The 20,643-nt window shown below is 41.2% G+C and overlaps 1 protein-coding gene and 1 pseudogene across 2 annotated transcripts in view; one reads left to right on the top strand and one right to left on the bottom strand.

Moving 5' to 3' along the window:
* LOC109889337 (N-terminal EF-hand calcium-binding protein 2-like) overlaps positions 1-12,410 on the top strand; it is a 122,341-nt gene extending 109,931 nt beyond the window's left edge. For both annotated transcript variants that reach the window (XM_020480697.2, XM_031822756.1), the window contains 4 exons: positions 3,437-3,549; positions 6,715-6,792; positions 9,352-9,443; positions 10,380-12,410. In XM_020480697.2, the coding sequence (XP_020336286.1) occupies positions 3,437-3,549; positions 6,715-6,792; positions 9,352-9,443; positions 10,380-10,408 (312 nt within the window). In that variant the 3' untranslated portion in view covers positions 10,409-12,410. The remainder of the gene's footprint in view (positions 1-3,436; positions 3,550-6,714; positions 6,793-9,351; positions 9,444-10,379) is intronic.
* An 862-nt stretch (positions 12,411-13,272) lies between these two features.
* Positions 13,273-20,088, bottom strand: LOC109888839 (putative sodium-coupled neutral amino acid transporter 8; annotated as a pseudogene).
* Positions 20,089-20,643: the final 555 nt, after the last annotated feature.

Here is a 20,643-nt window from a genome sequence, read left to right as displayed (position 1 = left end):
GTCAAGCTCTGTCATTCTGCCCCTGAACAAGTCACTGTTCCTAGGCCCTTATTGTAAATAATAATTTGTTCTTAACTGACTTGCCTAGTTAAAATAAAGGTAAAATTATAAATTTAAAAACTTCCGACTTCAACTGTTTATGGTTTCCAGTGAAGTTCCTTGGGGGCTGTCTTGGTATCGGCTTGAGGGGCGATATACACGGCTGTGACTATAAACTAATAGAATTCTCTTGGGAGATAATATGGTCAGCATTTGATTGTGAGGAATTGTAGGTCAGGTGTTGTTACAATAACACCATGAGTCGTTAATCATGAAACATACACCCATGCCCTTCTTCGTCCCAGGAAGATTTTTATTCCTGTCAGCGCGATGTACTGAGAATCCCGGATGCTGTACCGACTCCGACAGCATATCCCGAGAAAGCCATGTTTCCGTGAAACAGAGTATGTTACAATCTCTGATGTCTCTCTGGAAAGCAACCCGTGCCCTGATTTCGGCAACTTTGTTATCTAAGGACTGGACATTAGCGAGTAATATACTCGGAAGCGACGTCTGACTAGAAGACCGAAACGACTCCCTCTCCTCCAGCGGCATTGTTTTAGGTTGGCTTCTGGAATCAGTTCAAATGCCCTGGGTGGTGCGAACAAGACTACAAGAATTGTAGGTCAGTCCTATTCCTGGTCGTAGTGCTGCTAAGTTGACGCCACTCTGCTATCCAATAGATCTTCCCGGTTGTATGTAATAACACAAGATTTTCTGGGCTAACAATGTAAAAAAACTAAATACAAAGTTTCCTAAGGACTAGAAGCGAGGCAGCCCTCTCTGTCTGCGCTATTGTCATTAAGTAGTGGTTTCTTTGCAGCAATTCGACCAAGGCCTGATTCACGCAGTTTCATCTGAACAGTTGATGTTGAGATGTGTCTGTTACTTAAACTCTGTGAAGCATTTATTTGGGCTGCATTTTCTGAGGCTGGTAACTCTAATGAACTTATCTTCTGCAGCAGACGTGACTCTGGGTCTTCCTTTCCTGTAGCGAACCTCATGAAAGCCAAATTCATCATAGCGCTTGATGGTTTTTGCGACTGCACTTGAAGAAACTTTCAAAGTTTTCCGTATTAACTGACCTTGATGACCTAAAGTAATGATATGGACTGTCGTTTCTCTTTGCTTATTTGAGCTGTTCATGACAAAATATGGACGGGGTCTTTTACCAAATAGGGCTTTTTTCTGTATACCACCCCTTCCTTATCACACCACAACTGATTGGCTAAAATGCATTAAGAAGGAAAGAATTTCCACAAATGAACTTTTAACAAGGTGTAACAGTATAACTTTAGTCCGTCCCCTCGCCCATACCCGGGCTCGAACCAGGGACCCTCTGCACACATCAACAACTGACACCCATGAAGCATCGTTACCCATCGCTCCACAAAAGCTGCGGCCCTTGCAGAGCAAGGGGAACCACTACTTCAAGGTCTCAAAGCGAGTGACGTCACCAATTGAAATGCTATTAGCGCGCACCACCTCTAACTAGCTAGCCATTTCACATCCGTTACAAAGGCACACCTGTTAATTGAAATGCATTCCAGGTGACTACCTCATGAAGCTGGTTGAGAGAATGCCAAGAGTGTGTAAAGCTGTCATCAATGCAAAGGGTGGCTACTTTGTAGAATCTCAAATCTAAAATAGATGTTGATTTGTTTAACACTTTTTTGGTTACTGCATGATTCCATGTGTTATTTCGTCTTTTTGATGTCTTCACTATTATTCTACAATGTAGAAAATAGTCAAAATAAAGAAAAAACAAAACTTTTGACTGGTACTGTATATAAATAAATACATTGGAAATTATGCAGACAATTACATTGATAGAAGCCACAATCTATTTACAATATTAAAGCTGATCCACCCACTAGTTGTTTAAAAAAATCTATATTTTAAAAAAAAATATTAAAGTGGGGTAAGGTGCGTCAACAGGTGCGTCGCGTCGTAGGTTACAGGAGGTCAAATCGCATAGATAGATTTCTAGGAGTTTCTAAAGAATTGGTGTTATAATGTTTTTGATTACCATGCGCAGAGGAGTTTATTCATTGAGATGTACGTGAGTTACTTGCTGGATAAAGACACAGAAAAGTACTCAAATTCTGTAACACACCCGACTCAAACGCTGAACAGTCAGAACTTACAGTATACAGATTTCAGTAGTTATCATGACGTCACATGCATCAATGACCCGCATTCCCAGACGACAGGGAAGTGGGGAAATCCACTTACTTCGCATCTCCACGGGAGAAGTGGTCACCGTGTGGTTCCCCAGATCTGACATCCATCCTGCCTCCGGGCCAGGAGCTCTTCCATCACTCAACTCACGAGAAGAAACTCGTACGACTGAATCAGACACAATGTACATTCATCCAGTACAGGAGGGAAGACGCCCAGCAAGGACAGTACAGTGTGGTGTACACAGACCAGCAGTGCCTAGAGCTAGAGAAGGAGTGGCAGTACAGCCGCTACATCACCATCAGGAGGAAGACAGAGCTGGCCCTGGGCCTCAGCCTCTCAGAGAGACAGGTACAGATCTGGTTCCAGAACAGCCGCTACATCACCATCAGGAGGAAGACAGAGCTGGCCCTGGGCCTCAGCCTCTCAGAGAGACAGGTACAGATCTGGTTCCAGAACAGGTGAGCCAAGGAGAGGAAGATTACCAAGAAGATCCAGCTGTACCAGCAGGCCTCTAAGACCTCAGCCACCCTGACCCTTACCCTATCCAGCCTTGCTGACCCCGGAAATAACTCCATGGCAACCAGTTTCAACAGCAGCAGGTTGTTGTCAGAGACGATATCAATCAAAGAGGAGTACTGAGGAGTTCCTTTACTGTGGACAAACTGTACAACACTTGAATACCCATATTAAACTGCTGATCCCATACATTTAAAAAAGATAGCTAGGTGGGACAACCAAATATTACTGGCAAAGTAAGTACACTTTTCATCAATAAATTAGCTATCAGCAAAGCCGGATATTAGACAACCCTCCCCTATTTTGAACCCCCCTCACCCCAGTAAATTATGAACTGTCCCTAGATATAACACATTAAACCTGAAGATAGCACAAACATTATGCAAATTAGTTGTGTTTATACAGTAAGAGAGGGGACAATAATCAGTTCTCTTTCATATGCCTAAGCTCTTTCCTAATGCTGATATTCAGTGGGAATATCCTACTTGATATTCCTGGATTAGCCTTAAACATTACTTTCTTTTGGCAACTGACCTGGCAAAAATGGTCATCTGCAATACCATGGTTATATGGCACACTGCAAGCACTCCATAGAGCATTCCCATCACACGATATAATGGATTTTGTTACCTCTCTCTGTTTTTATCTACCTCTTTTTCTCAACCCCTCTCTCTTCCTTTGTCTTTCTCTTTCCCAGTCCCTGTACCTGATTCGTCAGGAGATGGCGGTATCCCAGAAGCAGCTGGGAGAGTTCTGCGAGGCCCTGAAGCAGTACCTGAAGAATGTCTCTGCCCAAAGAGACTGCTTCCAGTGGGTCCACCTATTTCCCTTTATCTGTCATTATCAATCTTTCATAATAGTGGCCTTTTGTCTGCTGTGTGTGTTTTATTTATGGCTGATCTATTCCCAACCTGACTGGTTATTTGTGGAACCCTGCTCAAGTACTTTAGCAATCCTCAATACACAATTTAATATGCGAGACTGATTCTTGACTCCAGTGACTTCTGCACTGACACATTTCTCTATTAACACAATTGTGTCATGCCTTTACAAATCCTCATATTCATCTCTGGAGTGATGGGCTGTGCCTTCATAATGCTTGTTTTGTCACAATGCTCAGCAAGGTACTAAACCCATCCCCCGGTAGAATGGCAGGAAGCTCAGGGGAGAGAACATGAATAGATATGAGGAAATAAAGAGGACAAATAAGTCAACATTACAGTGACCTTGGTTGAGGGAGATAGGGAGAGACAGAGAGCCTCTGAGTGCTGGTGTGTGCAGGTTAGTAATGGTTGAGAATCCATCTGACAGAGAAAGGATGTGCTGCATGTGGGCTGAAGAGGCAATCAGACCTGGGAAAGGTGTCTGGCCGCTGGATAAACCTGTTAGACATGCTGTTCTCCTCTGCCTCGCCACAACCATCATCAACCATGAGGAATCTCCATGTGACAAGGGACCATGGAGTGGAAAATAGGGTTGAGCAGATTAGAGAAAGCTGGGTTTAGTTGGACAGAGCCTCTGATCTTTTGCTCTGAGGTAGCCTACTACAAAACCTCCAAGTACACTACAGCACTGCTGTCATAATGAGGATATTTCTTTATCAATAACTGCTTTGTAGAGAAGATGACATGTACAGTTGAAGTCAGAAGTTCACATACACTTAGGTTGGAGTCATTAAAACTAGTTTTTCAACCACTCCACTAATTTCTTGTTAACAAACTATAGTTTTGGCAAGTCGGTTAGGATATCTACTTCGTGCATGACACAAGTAATTGTCCCATCAATTGTTTACAGACCAATTATTTCACTTATAATTCACTCTATCACAATTCCAGTGGGTCAAAAGTTTACATACAATAAGTTGACTGTGCCTTTAAACAGCTTGGAAGATTCCAGAAAATTATGTCATGGCTTTAGAAGCTTCTGATAAATTATGTCAATTAGCCTGAGTCAGTTGGAGGTGTACCTGTGGATGTATTGCAAGGCCTACCTACAAACTCAGTGCCTCTTTGCTTGACGTCATGGGAAAATCAAAATAAATCAGCCAAGACCTCAGGAAAATAATTGTAGACCTCCACAAGTCTGGTTCATCCTTGGGAGCAATTTCCAAATGCCTGAAGGTACCCCGTTCATCTGTACAAACAGTAGTACCTTAAGTATAAACACCATGGGACCACGCAGCCGTCATACCGCTCAGGAAGGAGACACGTTCTGTCTCCTGGAGATAAATGTACTTTGGTGAAAAAAGTGCAAATCAATCCCAGAACAACAGTAAAGGACCTTGTGAAGATGCTGGAGGAAACAGGTACAAAAGTACCTCGACATAACCTGAAAGGCCGCTCAGCAAGGAAGGAGCCACTGCTCCAAAACCGCCATAAAAAAGCCAGCCTACGGTTTTGCAACTGCACATATGGGGACAAAGATCATACTTTTTGGAGAAATGTCCTCTGGTTTGATGAAACAAAAATAGAACTGTTTGGCCAAAATGACCATCGTTATGTTTGGAGGAAAAAGGGGGAGGCTTGCAAGCCGAAGAACACCATCCCACCGTGAAGCACGGGGTTGGCAGCATCATGTTGTGGGGGTGCTTTGCTGCTTAAGGGACTGGAGCACTTAACAAAATAGATGGCATCATGAGTAAGGAAATTTATGTGGATATATTGAAGCAAAATCTCAAGACATCAGTCAGGAAGTTAAAGCTTGGTCGCAAATGGGCTGAAATAAATCATTTTCTCTACTATTATTCTGACATTTCACATTCTTAAAATAAAGTGGTGGTCCTAACAGACCTAAGACAGGGAATTTCTATGAGGATTAAATGTCAGGAATTGTGAAAAACTGAGTTTAAATGTATTTGGCTAAGGTGTATGTAAACTTCCGACTTCAAATGTACAAATGTATCTTATTTCCTATCATGCGAATCAATGTAGCAGCAGATTCTTAGGCCGCATAAGACTCAGTTCAAAAGGACTAGTTCCTCTACAGTTCGTTTCAGAGCGACTCCCTGGAGCCAAGTCCAGGAAATGGGCCGCATGTTGTCAGCAGCGTTTTGTAATCTCATCATAATGCACGTAGGGACGGTGAATAATTTATCACTGAGGAATTGGGCTCTGAGTCTGTACTGCTTCTACTGCTGCTGCTGAATAGGCTATTTTCTTGTCTCTTTTCTAGTCTCACTCATGCCACCACAATCTAGGTCTGACACTTTATTTTCCTCCCTCTCATCTCTTTACTCTTGGTTCCTATAAGTGCTTATATATGGTACTAATACATCCTGTCAAACTCCATAAGAATATGTCCTCCTTTTTAGTCATTTAACTCACAGTCTCAGATACACACAAACGCTGGCAAAGTTATGGGAAGGAAGCACACAAATGAATGCACAGACGCACACTCAATCAACCTCCCACTGTCCACAGCTTTCTTTTAGATGGACACACACTGACTTGGACATAATGTTTCTTTGGTTTGATTAATTTGATTTTTGAGCCTTGCACAGCATCTGCCCGTCAAATGAAACAATGTAGTGGTCTAATATAGATGTTACCTCCAACAGAGAGCTGCTAGCCATAATGGAAGCATTCAGCGGGTCAATAAGACATGTCAGGAGTCTCTCCAGTGGAGTTGTGAGCTCCACTGTGATGGAAGCCATTATAAAACCCAGCTCATACAGTAGAACTGTTCTACTGCACTAAACCCGAGGCACAACTCATCCATCTGAACCACTACTGCCCTCCAGTGGAAGATAATGGGTGGGAAGTGAGTGGAGCTGAAGTCAAGTGACTATGGGTGTCTACTGCTATGTTTTATGTGGTGTGAAAGTGTTTCTTTGCTTAACTACCACACATAACTACTACCACATATGCTTATTGGCAATGAACTCTATTGGGATATTTCATAGTTCTCCAATGTCCACTGCCCATTATTGACTTTCCAATGTCTTACTCTCTTTCTTTTTATTCCTTTCTTCCTCAGTGTGACTGCAGTGCGGCTGCCAGATGGACTCTCCTTCGTGGTGTATGAGTTCTGGGATGGAGAGGAGGAGTGGAAAAAGTAAGACCTAGATATGTGTCAGATTTGACCTCATTCCTCTCTCTCCCACATCTCCTGAACCTTGACTCATTGGTGTTTTTATAATCCCATAGGTCCAATTCCAGAAAATATGGAATCAATAATGCACAATAATTTGATATATTTGTATCATTATCTACATCCGATCCGAATTAGTGAATAACTATTTTGTATGCACGGTTCTTTTATGAGATACAGTCTCTAGTGAAAGTCTACACACCCCTTACAGTCTTCACATTTTTCTGCTTTAAAACTTAATCTCAAAAGGGATAAAAAATAAAATACAAAAATTCTACCGATCTACACAACCTACTACACACTTTCAAAGTTAAAGAAAAAGTATTAAACATTTGCCAAAGGAATAAATATAACAAAACAAAGACGTTTTGATTGTGTATGTCTTCACACCCCAGAGTTAATATTTTGGCAGCCATAACATCTGTGAATCATTGTGAATAAGATTTGACCAACTTTGCACAACTCTTAGGGCAACATTTATCCAATGTTTTTGTCAAAATTGCTCAAGCTCATTGATGGATGATGGATATTCAAACCTTGTCTCTGACTTTCAAGCAGATTTTAAGTCAGGACTGAGACTGGACTACTCATGAACACTCAACACCTCTTGGAAAAGCCATTCTGGTTTGTCTTTGGCATTGAAAACAGTAATTGTCCTGCTGAAAAATAAAACTATATCCCAGGGTTAGGTTTTCAGAAGACAGAGGTGGGTTTTTCTCTAACGTTATGACAAGGCTTTGCTGCTTTCATATTTATTTCGATCCTGACAAACTCCCCAATCCCGGCAGGTGACATGCATACCTGTAACGTGATGCTGTCACCACAATACTTGAAAATGCAGTTGTATTGGATGTGCCCCAAGCCTGCAGTTTTTCATTTAGGCCAAAAAGTGTCTTTGCCGGGATGTTTTGCAGTATTACTTAGCGGCCTTGTTGGAAACAGAATGGATGACTTTGTTGTTTATTTGATTTTTTACAGGCTTTATTATTTTCACTTTGTCATACAGACCCCAGAAATGTTTTTTATCCTCTGTATTTTCAAGTATTGTGGTGGCAGCATCATGTTATGGGTATACTTGTCACCAGCAGGGACTGGGGGGTTGGGGGGGGGGGGGGGGTTGTCAGGATAGAAATAAATATCAAAAGGAGCAAACGCCAGATAAAAAGGTTAGAGGAAACCCTGCCTCAGTCTTCTAGATACCTAACCCCTGGGATAGTTTTATTTTTTACACACATTTTAATGCCAAAGACACACTGGAATGGCTTTCCAATAGGTGTTGTGTGTTCCTGAATGGTCCAGTCTCATTCCAGAGACAAGGTTTGAATATTTCTATCCATCAACGACTCCCAACCAAATTTACTGAGCTTGAACAATTTTGACAAAAACAATAGATATACACTGAGTGTACAAAACATTATGAACACCGCCCTTTCCATGACATAGACTGACCAGGTGAATCCAGATGAAATCTACATTATGGTCCCTTATTAATGTCAGTTGTTTAATCCACTTCAAATAAGTGTAGATGAAGGGGAGGAGACAGGTTAAAAAATGATTTTTAAGCCTTGAGAGAATTGAGACATGGATTGTGTATGTGTGCCATTCAGAGGGTGAATGCCGTCATTGTAAATAAGAATTTGTTCTTAACTGACTTGCCTAGTTAAATAATGGTTAAAAAGAAGAAAAAAAACAGAAAAAACAAGCAGTCTGTATGGTAGCGCCATGGTGTAGCCAGAGGACAGCTAGCTGGGTGAATGGAATATGAATGACAGTCATCCAATATGCTGTAATAAAAACAAAAAATAATCATCCTCCCTCATCTTAAACGGCACAGACCACCAGATGTACAGTATGTGACTCTACAGCAGCAGGAATCAATTCAAATCAGTATATTTGTCACGTGCGCCGAATACAACAGGTATACTTACAGTGAAATGCTTACTTTCGGGCTATAACCAATAGTGCAAAAAAGGCATTAGGTGAACAATAGGTAGTGAAAGAAATAAAACAACAGTAAAAAAGACAGGCTATATACAGTAGCGAGGCTGTAAACGTAGCGAGGCTATATACAGTAGCGAGGCTGTAAACGTAGCGAGGCTATATACAGTAGCGAGGCTGTAAACGTAGCGAGGCTATATACAGTAGCGAGGCTGTAAACGTAGCGAGGCTATATACAGTAGCGAGGCTGTAAACGTAGCGAGGCTACATACAGATACCGGTTAATCTGGCTGATTGAGGTAGTATGTACATGTAGATATGGTTAAAGTGACTATGCATATATGATGAACAGAGAGTAGCATTAGCGTAATCTAGCTACAGCTAGAATAAGGCGGACATAATTACTTATTGATGATTTTGGGGATGTGCTGAGGCTGTAATGCATCTTTATCTTGTATGTTCACATTAATATTTTACTGCTCACAATCACAATATAATCTATGGGGCATACTGAAGAAGTGAGTGAGCGTGCATATGTCCTCGTCTGTCTTTGTGTGATCTTATGCCCTCCACCTCTGTCCTCAGACACCTCCAGACTGCATCTTCCAAGGCCTTTCAACATGTTAAAGTGGACACTCTGTGCCAGCCCGAGGCTGTGTCCACTGTCGCTGTGCCAGGTTAGTCTCCTGAGAGGGCAACCAGGTTTCAGAGAATTTCATATTGTTCTATACATAAATCCGAGACACTCGATTTAGTATGATATGTTACGTTTGCTATGGTTACATAAGACAGATGCTTACATAAGGCAAAACAAAAGGAGGGTGGTTGGTCGGGGTAGATGGGTGGGCGTAGTAACCCAAGAGTTGCGAGTTCGAATCTCATCACAGACAACTTTAGCATTTTAGCTTACTTACTACTTTTTTGCTACATTCCAACTACTTAGCATGTTAGCTAACCCTTTTCCTAACGTTAACTATTTTAGCTAACCCTTCACCTGAAGCTAACCCTTTTAGCTAACGCTTCCCCTAACCCTAACCGTTTAACCTAACTCCTAAACTAGCTAACATTAGCTACCATTAGCTACCTATTATCCGTAACATATCATACGAATTGTAATCATATGAAATTGGTGATGGACATCCACAAATGAATACATACCACACAAAACGTAGCATATTGTACTAAATGGAGTGTCTTAGAAATACGTAGGAATTAATACGAAATGCTCTGAGTCCAGGTTGGAGAGGGATGCTGGCATAGTGCCATGTGTCTGGGATGGATGGGGAGCCCTTAATGCAAGGGAACCTACTGGGGAGAGATATGTTCAATGTAGAGCAGGAACAGACAGGGAAAGCACATTCCTTGATATTTATTGTTGTGGACTTTGTTATTGGCATGAATGCATAAGGCCTTATGTCATAGACTTACCCCAGACAAACCTGAAAATGTATGACATTAAATTTGAATTATATTACGCAGTGTATTATCACATTTGAGCAGAGAAACAGTAGATGTGAGTGTCAATGTGTGAGTGTGTTAATGATACTTGTTTTTTTGTATTCCTGAGCTGCTTGTGTCTTAACTGAACTCCCCCTCTGTCTCTCTCCCTGCAGCCGCCTGGTGCAGCCTGAGCAGAGACTGACGGGGGTGGGTCCAGATTGCCTGAGTCTGCAACACCCACCATCCTTAGCTCCCCCTTAACCTCCCTCACCCTCTCACCTTCACAACCCCTCTCTTTCTCTCTTTTGTAAGTACATGTTTACACAGTGTCTGTTTGATATTGAGGCAAAATGGAATGCGTCAATTGCAGTGAATATTGAACAGTGCATTAAAGCGAGATTACCTCCATCCAATGCATTTCTTCATCATATTGTTCACCCTCAAGTCATGGTAGAAATGACGTGAACTGTTAACCTGCTTTTGAGGCTCTCGTGCATGTCATCCATTTTGACTAAAGACATGAACCTGCTACTGCGAATGGTAGACTAATAGAGCGCTCAACATTCGTCTCTATCAAGCAGTTAAGGTTGTTTTTTCCGTTGTGTTAAAAGTACATGTATGAATCAGCACTGGATATATTAGCTGTTAAAGTCTAGTAAAATTATATGAAAAAAATGTTATATTATAATTATATTTGTATTGATGTCTTTCGTGATACAGTGCAAAATTATGAAGAAAGAGCAATTACTACAAAAGTAGCAAAACTTGGTTTGCTGCAGCAGTTCCCTTTTTGACCAACACAATCTCAAGCCTTAAACTTCAGCATATGGTTGAGGTTGTAAGTGGGTACCTATGTAGGATTTCCCATAAACACACACTAATTAGATTTTAAACATCTAACGCACAGCCCCATCTTACAATCACAATGTTCATTGCAATTGAGCAAAAAGGAGATGTTTACACACCTATCATGCAAAATGATAGTAACAGAAAATATATCAGAATGTTCACCCACCAGCCCAGTTAGAGAAGAACCTCTTGTGCACATCTAGGACCATGACGACTTTGTCCAACCCCAATTTCACCAACCTGAAATCAACATGATCAAACAGAGACCTAGTCAAAAACCACAATGTACATAAATGGAATATAGCGATTAAGATATATAAAGTATGAGAGTATTAGAAATGATCAAAATATGAATGTTATCTATAAAGAATAATGTATGAATCACTCATCTTGATCAACCTTTAGAGGGCGGAATATTTCACCTACTTCGCCATTTAATTTTTTTGTTTGTCCTGTAAGCACATAAAGGTCATGGCAAGCCTGTCCTTAACCAATGGGGGAATATCAAACTCTCCCTCCCCAGGATAACATTCTCAGATAATATCAAGTAATAACAAATACTGTCCTTGTGCACTGTAAAATAAATAAAACGGTTTGTTTACTTGCCTTTGATCATAACTAGGACCACCACTGAAATGGAATGAACTCGTGTCCAGCTCAATCTCTGGTGCTAGGCCACATTACACTTTACCTTGAGAGAACCCTGGACTTCTCAGTGTTAATGCACCTGTGATATTAATCAATAATGAATAGCACGCCTTGGGCTTTATATTAGCCTCAGCATCAGTATTACAGAATGGAGCAAGTGCATGGATCCCCTTGTTGACAGACGTGGGGAAATTCTACTGGAAAGGTTTTCTATTTATCCGTTGCTTCTGTTGGGTTCTGTATGAACAGGTCAGAGCCAGCCAGACAAAAAAAAATGCCAATACTATTTCTATAACATTCCTGGCTGTTCCTTAAACTGTGCAATCCATTTTTTCTCTCCTTATCCCTCACTTGAGTGCATGTTCAAATGAATGTCCAGTAACTTATTTGCTGTAGTATTTAGCCATGCTATTTTCAATGGGTTTTGTGCATTTCTTATTTTTCTTTTATAGTATTCCTATAAAGGACAGACGAAACAAAAATATATATGAATAGAAAATGCCATACAGAATGAACATTCACTTTTATGGCAATGTTTAATGAAATACTAATTCTTATACTTATGTATGTTTCAGTAAAATGGCTTTCTCTCTTTGAGTGTAGAGACTTATTGCAGGGATGCAAGTACTATATTTAGTCTTAACGTTGTTGAAATTCTAGATAATGTAGAGTGATGCAACTCAATAAAATGGTAATACTGAAATAAACCATGAATCTGTTGCTTGATTGCTTTACATTTCTGGGAAAGCATGCAGTCGACATGTATGAAGACAAGCGAAACAAGTGCCAGTGCATATTTCCTATTAAACTTTTATTTTAATTTTAAAACTTCTGACAAACATGTCAATACAATGATGAATATCGATATACTGTTCACAGAAGGCCAGTAACCGAAAGGTCGCTGTTAAGAATCCCAGTCGACTAGGTTAAAAAAATATCTATTGATGTGCCTTTGAGCAAGGCACTTAACCCTAATTGCTCCAAGTCTAGAACCAACAGAACCCTGAACAGCATCTAACCCCAAACCATACAACTGCTAAAGATGTTAACGAAATAGCTACCCACATCTGCATTGAACCTTTTTGCATAAACTGTTTTTACTCACTCACTTGGCTGTTAGCATTATCATGAAAAGGGGCATGAGGGAAGCCCTACAATATTACCTTTTTCTAAGTGGCGAGAACAGGAGGGAGTAGGAAATGTTGAAAAGTAACCTTCAGATATGTGGTACTTCTCTAAAATGTAGTTTTGTAATTTAGTAAAACAATTCGACAACAAGAAAATTGAGTTTGAAAAAGGTCATGTTTTTGCTGTGAGTCAAAGTAGTAACCTAGGTAACCACAGGTTGTTTTCCCCACAGGCGGGCAGTGCCGCGACGTTATATCTAATACCGACTGGGTCTATAGGAAAACTCTTTGAAGAACCCTTTTTGGTTCCAGGTAGAACCCTTTCCACTGGGAGTTCTACATGGAGCCCAAAAGGGTTCTACCTGAAACCAAAAAGGGTTCTACACTATGGAACCCTTTTTTCTAAGAGTGTGCAGTCGTATAGTTGCTGTGTTCACTACAATCACGTGGTGCTATCAGATAGAGTATTGAAAGGATGAGCCTCACAAGTTAAGGAGTAGATGACCAGGCAGAAGAACATGGACAACACAGAGATGAACACCCAGTGGGACAAGCTTTTGTTCTCCATGCTGCTGCATGTTGCTGTAGATGGCTGTGCAAGCCTCGTGACACTGGAGCACAGAATGATACAGAACAGGACATGGCAGATTCAGAATGCAAAGCACAGATAAACATGGCTACATAGACCTGAGACTGAGACTTGTGTCACTCATATAGCTCTAATTTTCACAGACAGTTCTCAAAGGAAAAAGAGCCCCAACAATGAATCCTTTGAATCATTCTGGTGTCCAGTTAGTCTCAGTGTAAGAGCCAGAGAAGCAATCAATAGTATGGGGCTCCAAAGCTGTTAATGCTCATAGAACGTCAAAGCCTTTGTCATGAGCTGAGACAAGCTTCCAATTCAAAAGTATACATTGCATAAGAAAAGTTCTCCCAGGTTTCATCAATATGTTCCTCCAACATTCCTCCATCCCACCATCCTTCAGGATCTCCATCATTCCTTTTTCTTCTCCAGCTAAGTAATCAATCAGCCTGAGGGTGCAAGGGCTCAGCTAGCTGGGCTTTGTGGGCCTCTTTTAGCTTCGTATGAACCATCCTGATCTCGCAAGCTTAAGTTCTGTTTTGCTAAACGGATAGCTAAACAGCATGTAAGCTTGAGAGATCAGGATGGTTCGTACAAAACTAGTTCTCTCTCCCACTGCCCTTTAATTGCATTTCTGATCATCCTCCTGTGTTCCCTTGGTTACTCAGAAGATTACAAAAAAACTACCTCTGGAAGAAAAGTGGAAAATAACACTTATTTTCAATCTTACCTATGTTCAAATATTGAACAGAGAACCAGCTCTCCTTAGCCATTTTAAAGAGCAGGATAGCCTGAGGCTCGACTGGACTGTGATGGGTTTCCAGACAGCTCCTCAATTGACCAGAATTTGGGGTAAATTCCAGACCTTTAACCATTGGCTTCATAAAGAAAATAATCTAACCTCACTAGTAACCTCACTAGAAAACCAGACATGATTTAAGCCGTACTCACCTGAAAGCCAAAGCAGATGGTCGGGATAACGCTGAACATCGAAGGCATAGAGCTTATTCTACAGAGAGCCAACAACAAAACTATGGAAAGGCTTTTTCTGAAGTACCTGGTCTGACCTTTGAGGCAATGTCAGTCTTTTACAGTTTGTGTGTCAATCACTCTGACAAATTACAATGTGTGGGCGGCTGATGGCCATGACTTCAATCCCAAACAGTCAAAATGTTGTTGAGAATTAAACTACCTTTAACAAGAGCAGAATGTTTAGAAGTTACTTTTATTAAAAGATCATCTTATATCCTGATCTCACAAACCTAGATGCATAAAAGGCTACATTTAACTTTGACAGCATTTTTCTACCTAGCACATAGACCTATCATAGAGGCCTATCATAAACTCCTATCTATTGTTCACCTCAGATTATATAACAAAGATAGAAATGACTCATATTAATTGGGATTACAAGCACTCACCCACTACTGTAGAGGGTGGATATGTGCACCTCATGTTCCTCTCTTGTGTGATATTTCAGAACGATGGCCACTGTTAGGTATGTAGCGGCCAGAGTACCTAAAATACTTCAAAGAGGGGGAAAGGCTTGAGTATAACATGATATTGAATATGGCAGCAACAGACATGTCAATATTGCAATGTTATGCACCAAGTAGTCTTTGCAATGCCATATTAAACTGCCCATAAATACCTCACCTGATGTACTTCTGAATACTGATCTCTTTAGGGATGGAGAGAGGGAGGATGAGGAAGACACACAGGAGGATGAGGACAAAATGCGGGTCTGTTTACCAGTGAAATGGCATGTCTGCTTCGTGTAATCCAGTTATCAACACAAACACATAAATGACATCATGAAACATGTATCAGATATAATGTTGACAATCTATATCATTAACCCATTTCCTATGAGCATCATTACATAATGAGAAGGATGGGGGGAAACAAAATCAGATGATTTCAAAGGCTCCAGAAGAAGTAGTTCAGGAAGGAATTTCTATAACATAATCCAGCAAGAGATCTCAGGGAGTCATGTGGTCACGGAGATGACTCACATTTCTCCAGCTGGTCCGTTACTATGACCAGGAAAGCCACAGAGATCATGAAGAGGTTGAAGAGAACACGACTTCACAGAGTTGCCCGATCGCAGGCCCACACACATCCTTCACCACGGCTTGGTATGTGTTCTGACCACTGATGGAGGAGGAGTAGCCCAGGATTACCAGGCCACTGATGAGGAACACCGGGGACACCTGGGGCAGAGGGGGGATAAAAATACAATCAAGAGGTTGCTCAGTGGGAGAAGAGAGATGTTATTGATCAGTGAATTAGAGAGTAGGCCTATGAAGGATAAAAGTGATGAGAGGAAGGGATAACCAGAGGGAATGTCAGAGAGAGGTGAATATCAGTTATTACTCGTCTAGAGAATGACTGGTGTTCTTTATATTGATTCTATATAAAATGCAAAAACTGGAAATAATTTGACCTTTCCCAAAAATAATCACCAACACCCAATTTCAGAAGGTTCACCAGTGCATTAAATTACATGTCAAGTAAGTCAATGGGATTTAGTAGAGATAGAGTAGATTGGATTGTTTAAATTGGTTTGAATTAAGTTTAAAAACAGGGGGAGATGGTTAGTGATGGTTGTAATTGCGTTAAAGAACAGGAATATAGGCTATACATGTTTTGTTTACCAGGGTCAGCAACTTGGTCTCAGAGCATTTAGTATTATTCTGTATGTAAATCTGAGACAGTACATTTAGTATGATATGTTACGTTTCGTATGGTATGAATTCATTTGTGGATGTCCATCACCCATTTCATATGATATGTTACGAATTACAATTCGAATTATATGTTACAAATTTTCAAAACATACAATATAAGTTTATAAGTTTAGGAGTTAGGTTAAAGGGTTAGCTAACATGCAAAGTAGTTGGTAGGTAAAAAGTAGTAAGTAGTTATAAAGTTGTTAATTATGTAACATTCTAAAGTTCTCTGCGAAATCTGCACCAAGCGCAGATTTGAGCATGAGGAAAACTGCTCCCATACATGCAAGTCTTGGCCCATCTGTATCGAGCACGGGCTTGGCCAGCAAGCTGATGCTTTCTCTCGCCAACTCTTCCATGCTTGGTCAGACTTGCTCCAAACTCGTTGAAAAACCTATGCAACTCGTGCCAGGTGGTATTCACATGAATATGCTCAACATGAACTGGAAAGTAGGCTGGAGCAGAGAGGGTTGAAAGTGGAGGTGTCTCCCAAGTTTTCAAACCAATGATAACCATGCTCCACTTGTTTCCAATTTCAAAAGAGTCTACGCTTCATGAATTACCACGTGAACAAACTGTCAATGCTCAATATTCATTATTTCATTCAGATAGGTGATATGAGTCAGGCAGATCGCTCAAGAGTGACTTCGAAATTGGACGCTTATTTACATCCTGAGGACGTCGGGAAATTCCACAAGGAGCAACAGTGAACACTATTACCATCAAGTAGACTTGGGTTTTGATAGGGCGTTATGGGTGGGGGTGGCGAATGGGTGTAATCCCAGAAGGCTGTATATTCGATCCCAGTGGTGGACACTTCATTTAAAAACATTTGTCAACCCGGGGTGTCAAAAAACACCGACATTTGGAGCAACTTCAAAATTATATATTTGTAGAAGCATGAATAAATATCTAATTGAGAGCTTGTTGACCTGAGTGACCCAAGTTGACCTGCACTGGTGGCCTCAAGTGAATCAAGGCAGCAACAAGTAGCCCATGATGTTTTTCGAAATACAAAACTATAACCAAATGTTGTACAGTTGTGATGATCTTACAGCCAGTCTAATATATCCAGTAATTTGTCCAGTAAAGTATATGCCCCTTGATTTTGAAGAATTACTTATAAAGATCATGCTTTTGTTTAACTGTATAGCTTCAAATCATGGTTTAAAAAGTCATGTTGCTCTCATGGAATGTAAGTCCTGTCCTTGTGCACTACAGACAGGGGACAGTGAGCCATTTTTTACATTTAGCGTCACTACGACTAGGGAAATAAAGTATTTGTTCTAACAAAGATAGTGTATATTTCAGGATGTTGTGTATCCCTGGAAATAATCAGAATTCATAACAGTTATGAAAACATAGCTTGTCCCCCCCTGGAAAAAGAGGTTTCGACACAACTTATCCCGGGTATGTGGTAAGTTGAGCATAGAGGCAGGGTAAGTGGCTTTGAGGTAAGTGCTGATAGGTCAAAGTTTAATTAATGGAATATGGGTGTGGTATAGTGTATATCTTAAATGTATGCCTACATTCAGATCACAGGAGGTTGGTGGCACATTAATTGGGGAGGACGGGCTCGTGGTAATGGCTGGAGCGGAATCAGTGGAATGGTATCAAATTCAAACAGTTTGATGCCATTCCATTCGCTCCGTTCCAGTCAGTATTATGAGCCGTCCTACCCTCAACAGCCTCCACTGATTCGGATATACAGTAGATCTCTGTTCAATATCCCTTCGTCTTCCATTTCTTGACCAGATGTCTGGGACAAGGACGTTGTTTCGATGTGCCAATTGGGAGACAAGTTCTCTGCATGAGGCTACTAAGGCCAAGAAACTGGTCGGCGAAAATGTGATCACACCGGTCTGAAAATGTGGACACAATCAGAATGTGGATAAGATCAGGACAAAGAATGTTAAAGCTCTGTTCTACCTGGTTCTATAGACCCCAAATTATGAAAAAAACAAATCTAATTTGGTTTTGTATGCTACCGAGTAGCACAGCAGTCTAAGGCACTGCATCTTAGTGCTAGAGGAGTCACTACAGACCCTGGTTCAATCCCGGGCTGTATCACAACCGGCCGTGATCAGGAGTCCCATAGGGCGGCGAAAAATTGACCCAGCATCATCTAGGTTACTCTGATAGAGTTCAGTGTGTCAAATCGGAGGGTCTGCTGTCCGGATCTCTGGCAGTCTCCATAGGGTTCACTTCTTGGACCGACTCTCTTCTCTGTATACATCAATGATGTCGCTCTTGCTGCTGGTGAGTCTCTGATCCACCTCTACGCAGACGACACCATTCTGTATACTTCTGGCCCTTCTTTGGACACTGTGTTAACAACCCTCCAGGCAAGCTTCAATGCCATACAACTCTCCTTCCGTGGCCTCCAATTGCTCTTAAATACAAGTAAAACTAAATGCATGCTCTTCAACCGATCGCTGCCTGCCCCTGCCCGCTTGTCCAACATCACTACTCTGGACGGCTCCGACTTAGAATACGTGGACAACTACAAATACCTAGGTGTCTGGTTAGACTGTAAACTCTCCTTCCAGACCCACAACAAACATTTCCAATCCAAAGGTAAATCTAGAATTGGCTTCCTATTTCGCAACAAAGCATCCTTCACTCATGCTGCCAAACATACCCTTGTAAAACTGACCATCCTACCAATCCTCGACTTCGGCGATGTCATTTACAAAATAGCCTCCAATACCCTACTCAACAAATTGGATGCAGTCTATCACAGTGCCATTAGTTTTGTCACCAAAGCCCCATATACTACCCACCATTGCGACCTGTACGCCCTCATTAGCTGGCCCTCGCTTCATACTCGTCGCCAAACCCACTGGCTCCATGTCATCTACAAGACCCTGCTAGGTAAAGTCCCCCCTTATCTCAGCTCGCTGGTCACCATAGCATCACCCACCTGTAGCACGCGCTCCAGCAGGTATATCTCTCTGGTCACCCCCAAAACCAATTCTTTCTTTGGCCGCCTCTCCTTCCAGTTCTCTGCTGCCAATGACTGGAACGAACTACAAAAATCTCTGAAACTGGAAACACTTATCTCCCTCACTAGCTTTAATCACCAGCTGTCAGAGCAGCTCACAGATTACTGCAGCTGTACATAGCCCACCTATAATTTAGCCCAAACAACTACCTCTTTCCCTACTCTATTTATTTATTTAGCTCCTTTGCACCCCATTATTTTTATTTCTACTTTGCACATTCATCCACTGCAAATCTACCATTCCAGTGTTTTCCTTTTCCACCATGGCCTTTTTTGCCTTTTCCTCCCTTATCTCACCTCATTTGCTCACATCGTATATAGACTTGTTTCTACTGTATTATTGAGTGTATGTTTGTTTTACTCCATGTGTAACTCTGTCGCTGTGTGTCGAACTGCTTTGCTTTATCTTGGCCAGGTCGAAATTGTAAATGAGAACTTGTTCTCAACTGGCCTACCTGGTTAAATAAAGGTGAAATTAAATAAATAAATGGTTAGGGGTGGGTTTGGCCGGGATAGGCCATTATTGTAAAATAAGATTTTGTTCTTAACTGACTTGCCTAGTTAATTTAAGGTTAAATAAAAATAGACAAGCATCATGAAACCTAGAACCCAAATTTATTTGACTTTGTGAAAATCCGATCTTTGGCCCTAACTTGCTTACCACTTTTTCCATGTGGTTTCATTCAGACTTCATGCGATGGCTTCCTAAATATTAGGTCACATTCAGTTTGTATAGTTTCCTAGAAACAAGAGATGGCTCAACTTACCCCACTCTCCCCAACATACATCACTAGGGTGGGTGTAGGTAGCCAGGTCTGTGGTGGTGGTGAAGCCTGTAGGTACAGGTTTGCTGACTGTCACATTCGGCAATGTCAGGAGGAGAAATCGTTGGCTCCTTTTCCTGGCTGCTGGGAACTTTCCAAGGGAAAAGAGGGGCATGTGACCTCGTTTAAGAAAATATTTTTAAAATCCATTTAACCACACATAACTGGTTCCAGGGTCAGTTCCCATGTTCTCCAGGCAATTAGCATACATTGTGGTCTGTCATCAGAAGGATCAGTGACATTTTCACAGGCTGTTCACCCCCATTAAAAAGTGGATCAGGCTGTGTCTTTAGCAGGACCGCTCGGCCCTCATCACCTTTTATGGAATTTGTCCACCTCACAACCAAGGAGGTGACAAAATGGTCGACAAGGAGACTGATCCTCAGACAACTAATGGAATTTGAGGGAGGCTATAGTGGGAACTCTAGTATGGCATTACTACCATACCATTAAACTGCTAAGATCATACACTGAAATTCTGATATGAGAAACACTCATCAAAATGCAGCACTGTAGAAAGTCAGAACAGGTGAATTCACTCTTTTCATATCTAACAATGACCCCAACTTGAGTTATCCTTTGAATAGTGTTTGACCATGACTTACTTTAAGGTAAAATATTTGATATGATCATTGATCAAGAATATTCCACTTTCGAATACCTCTATTTG

The sequence above is a fragment of the Oncorhynchus kisutch genome, linkage group LG4, assembly GCF_002021735.2.
Source record: "Oncorhynchus kisutch isolate 150728-3 linkage group LG4, Okis_V2, whole genome shotgun sequence".
NCBI classification, from domain to species: domain Eukaryota; kingdom Metazoa; phylum Chordata; class Actinopteri; order Salmoniformes; family Salmonidae; genus Oncorhynchus; species Oncorhynchus kisutch.
Note: the sequence above shows the minus strand (reverse complement) of the source record. Positions and strands in the feature narration are given on the sequence as shown.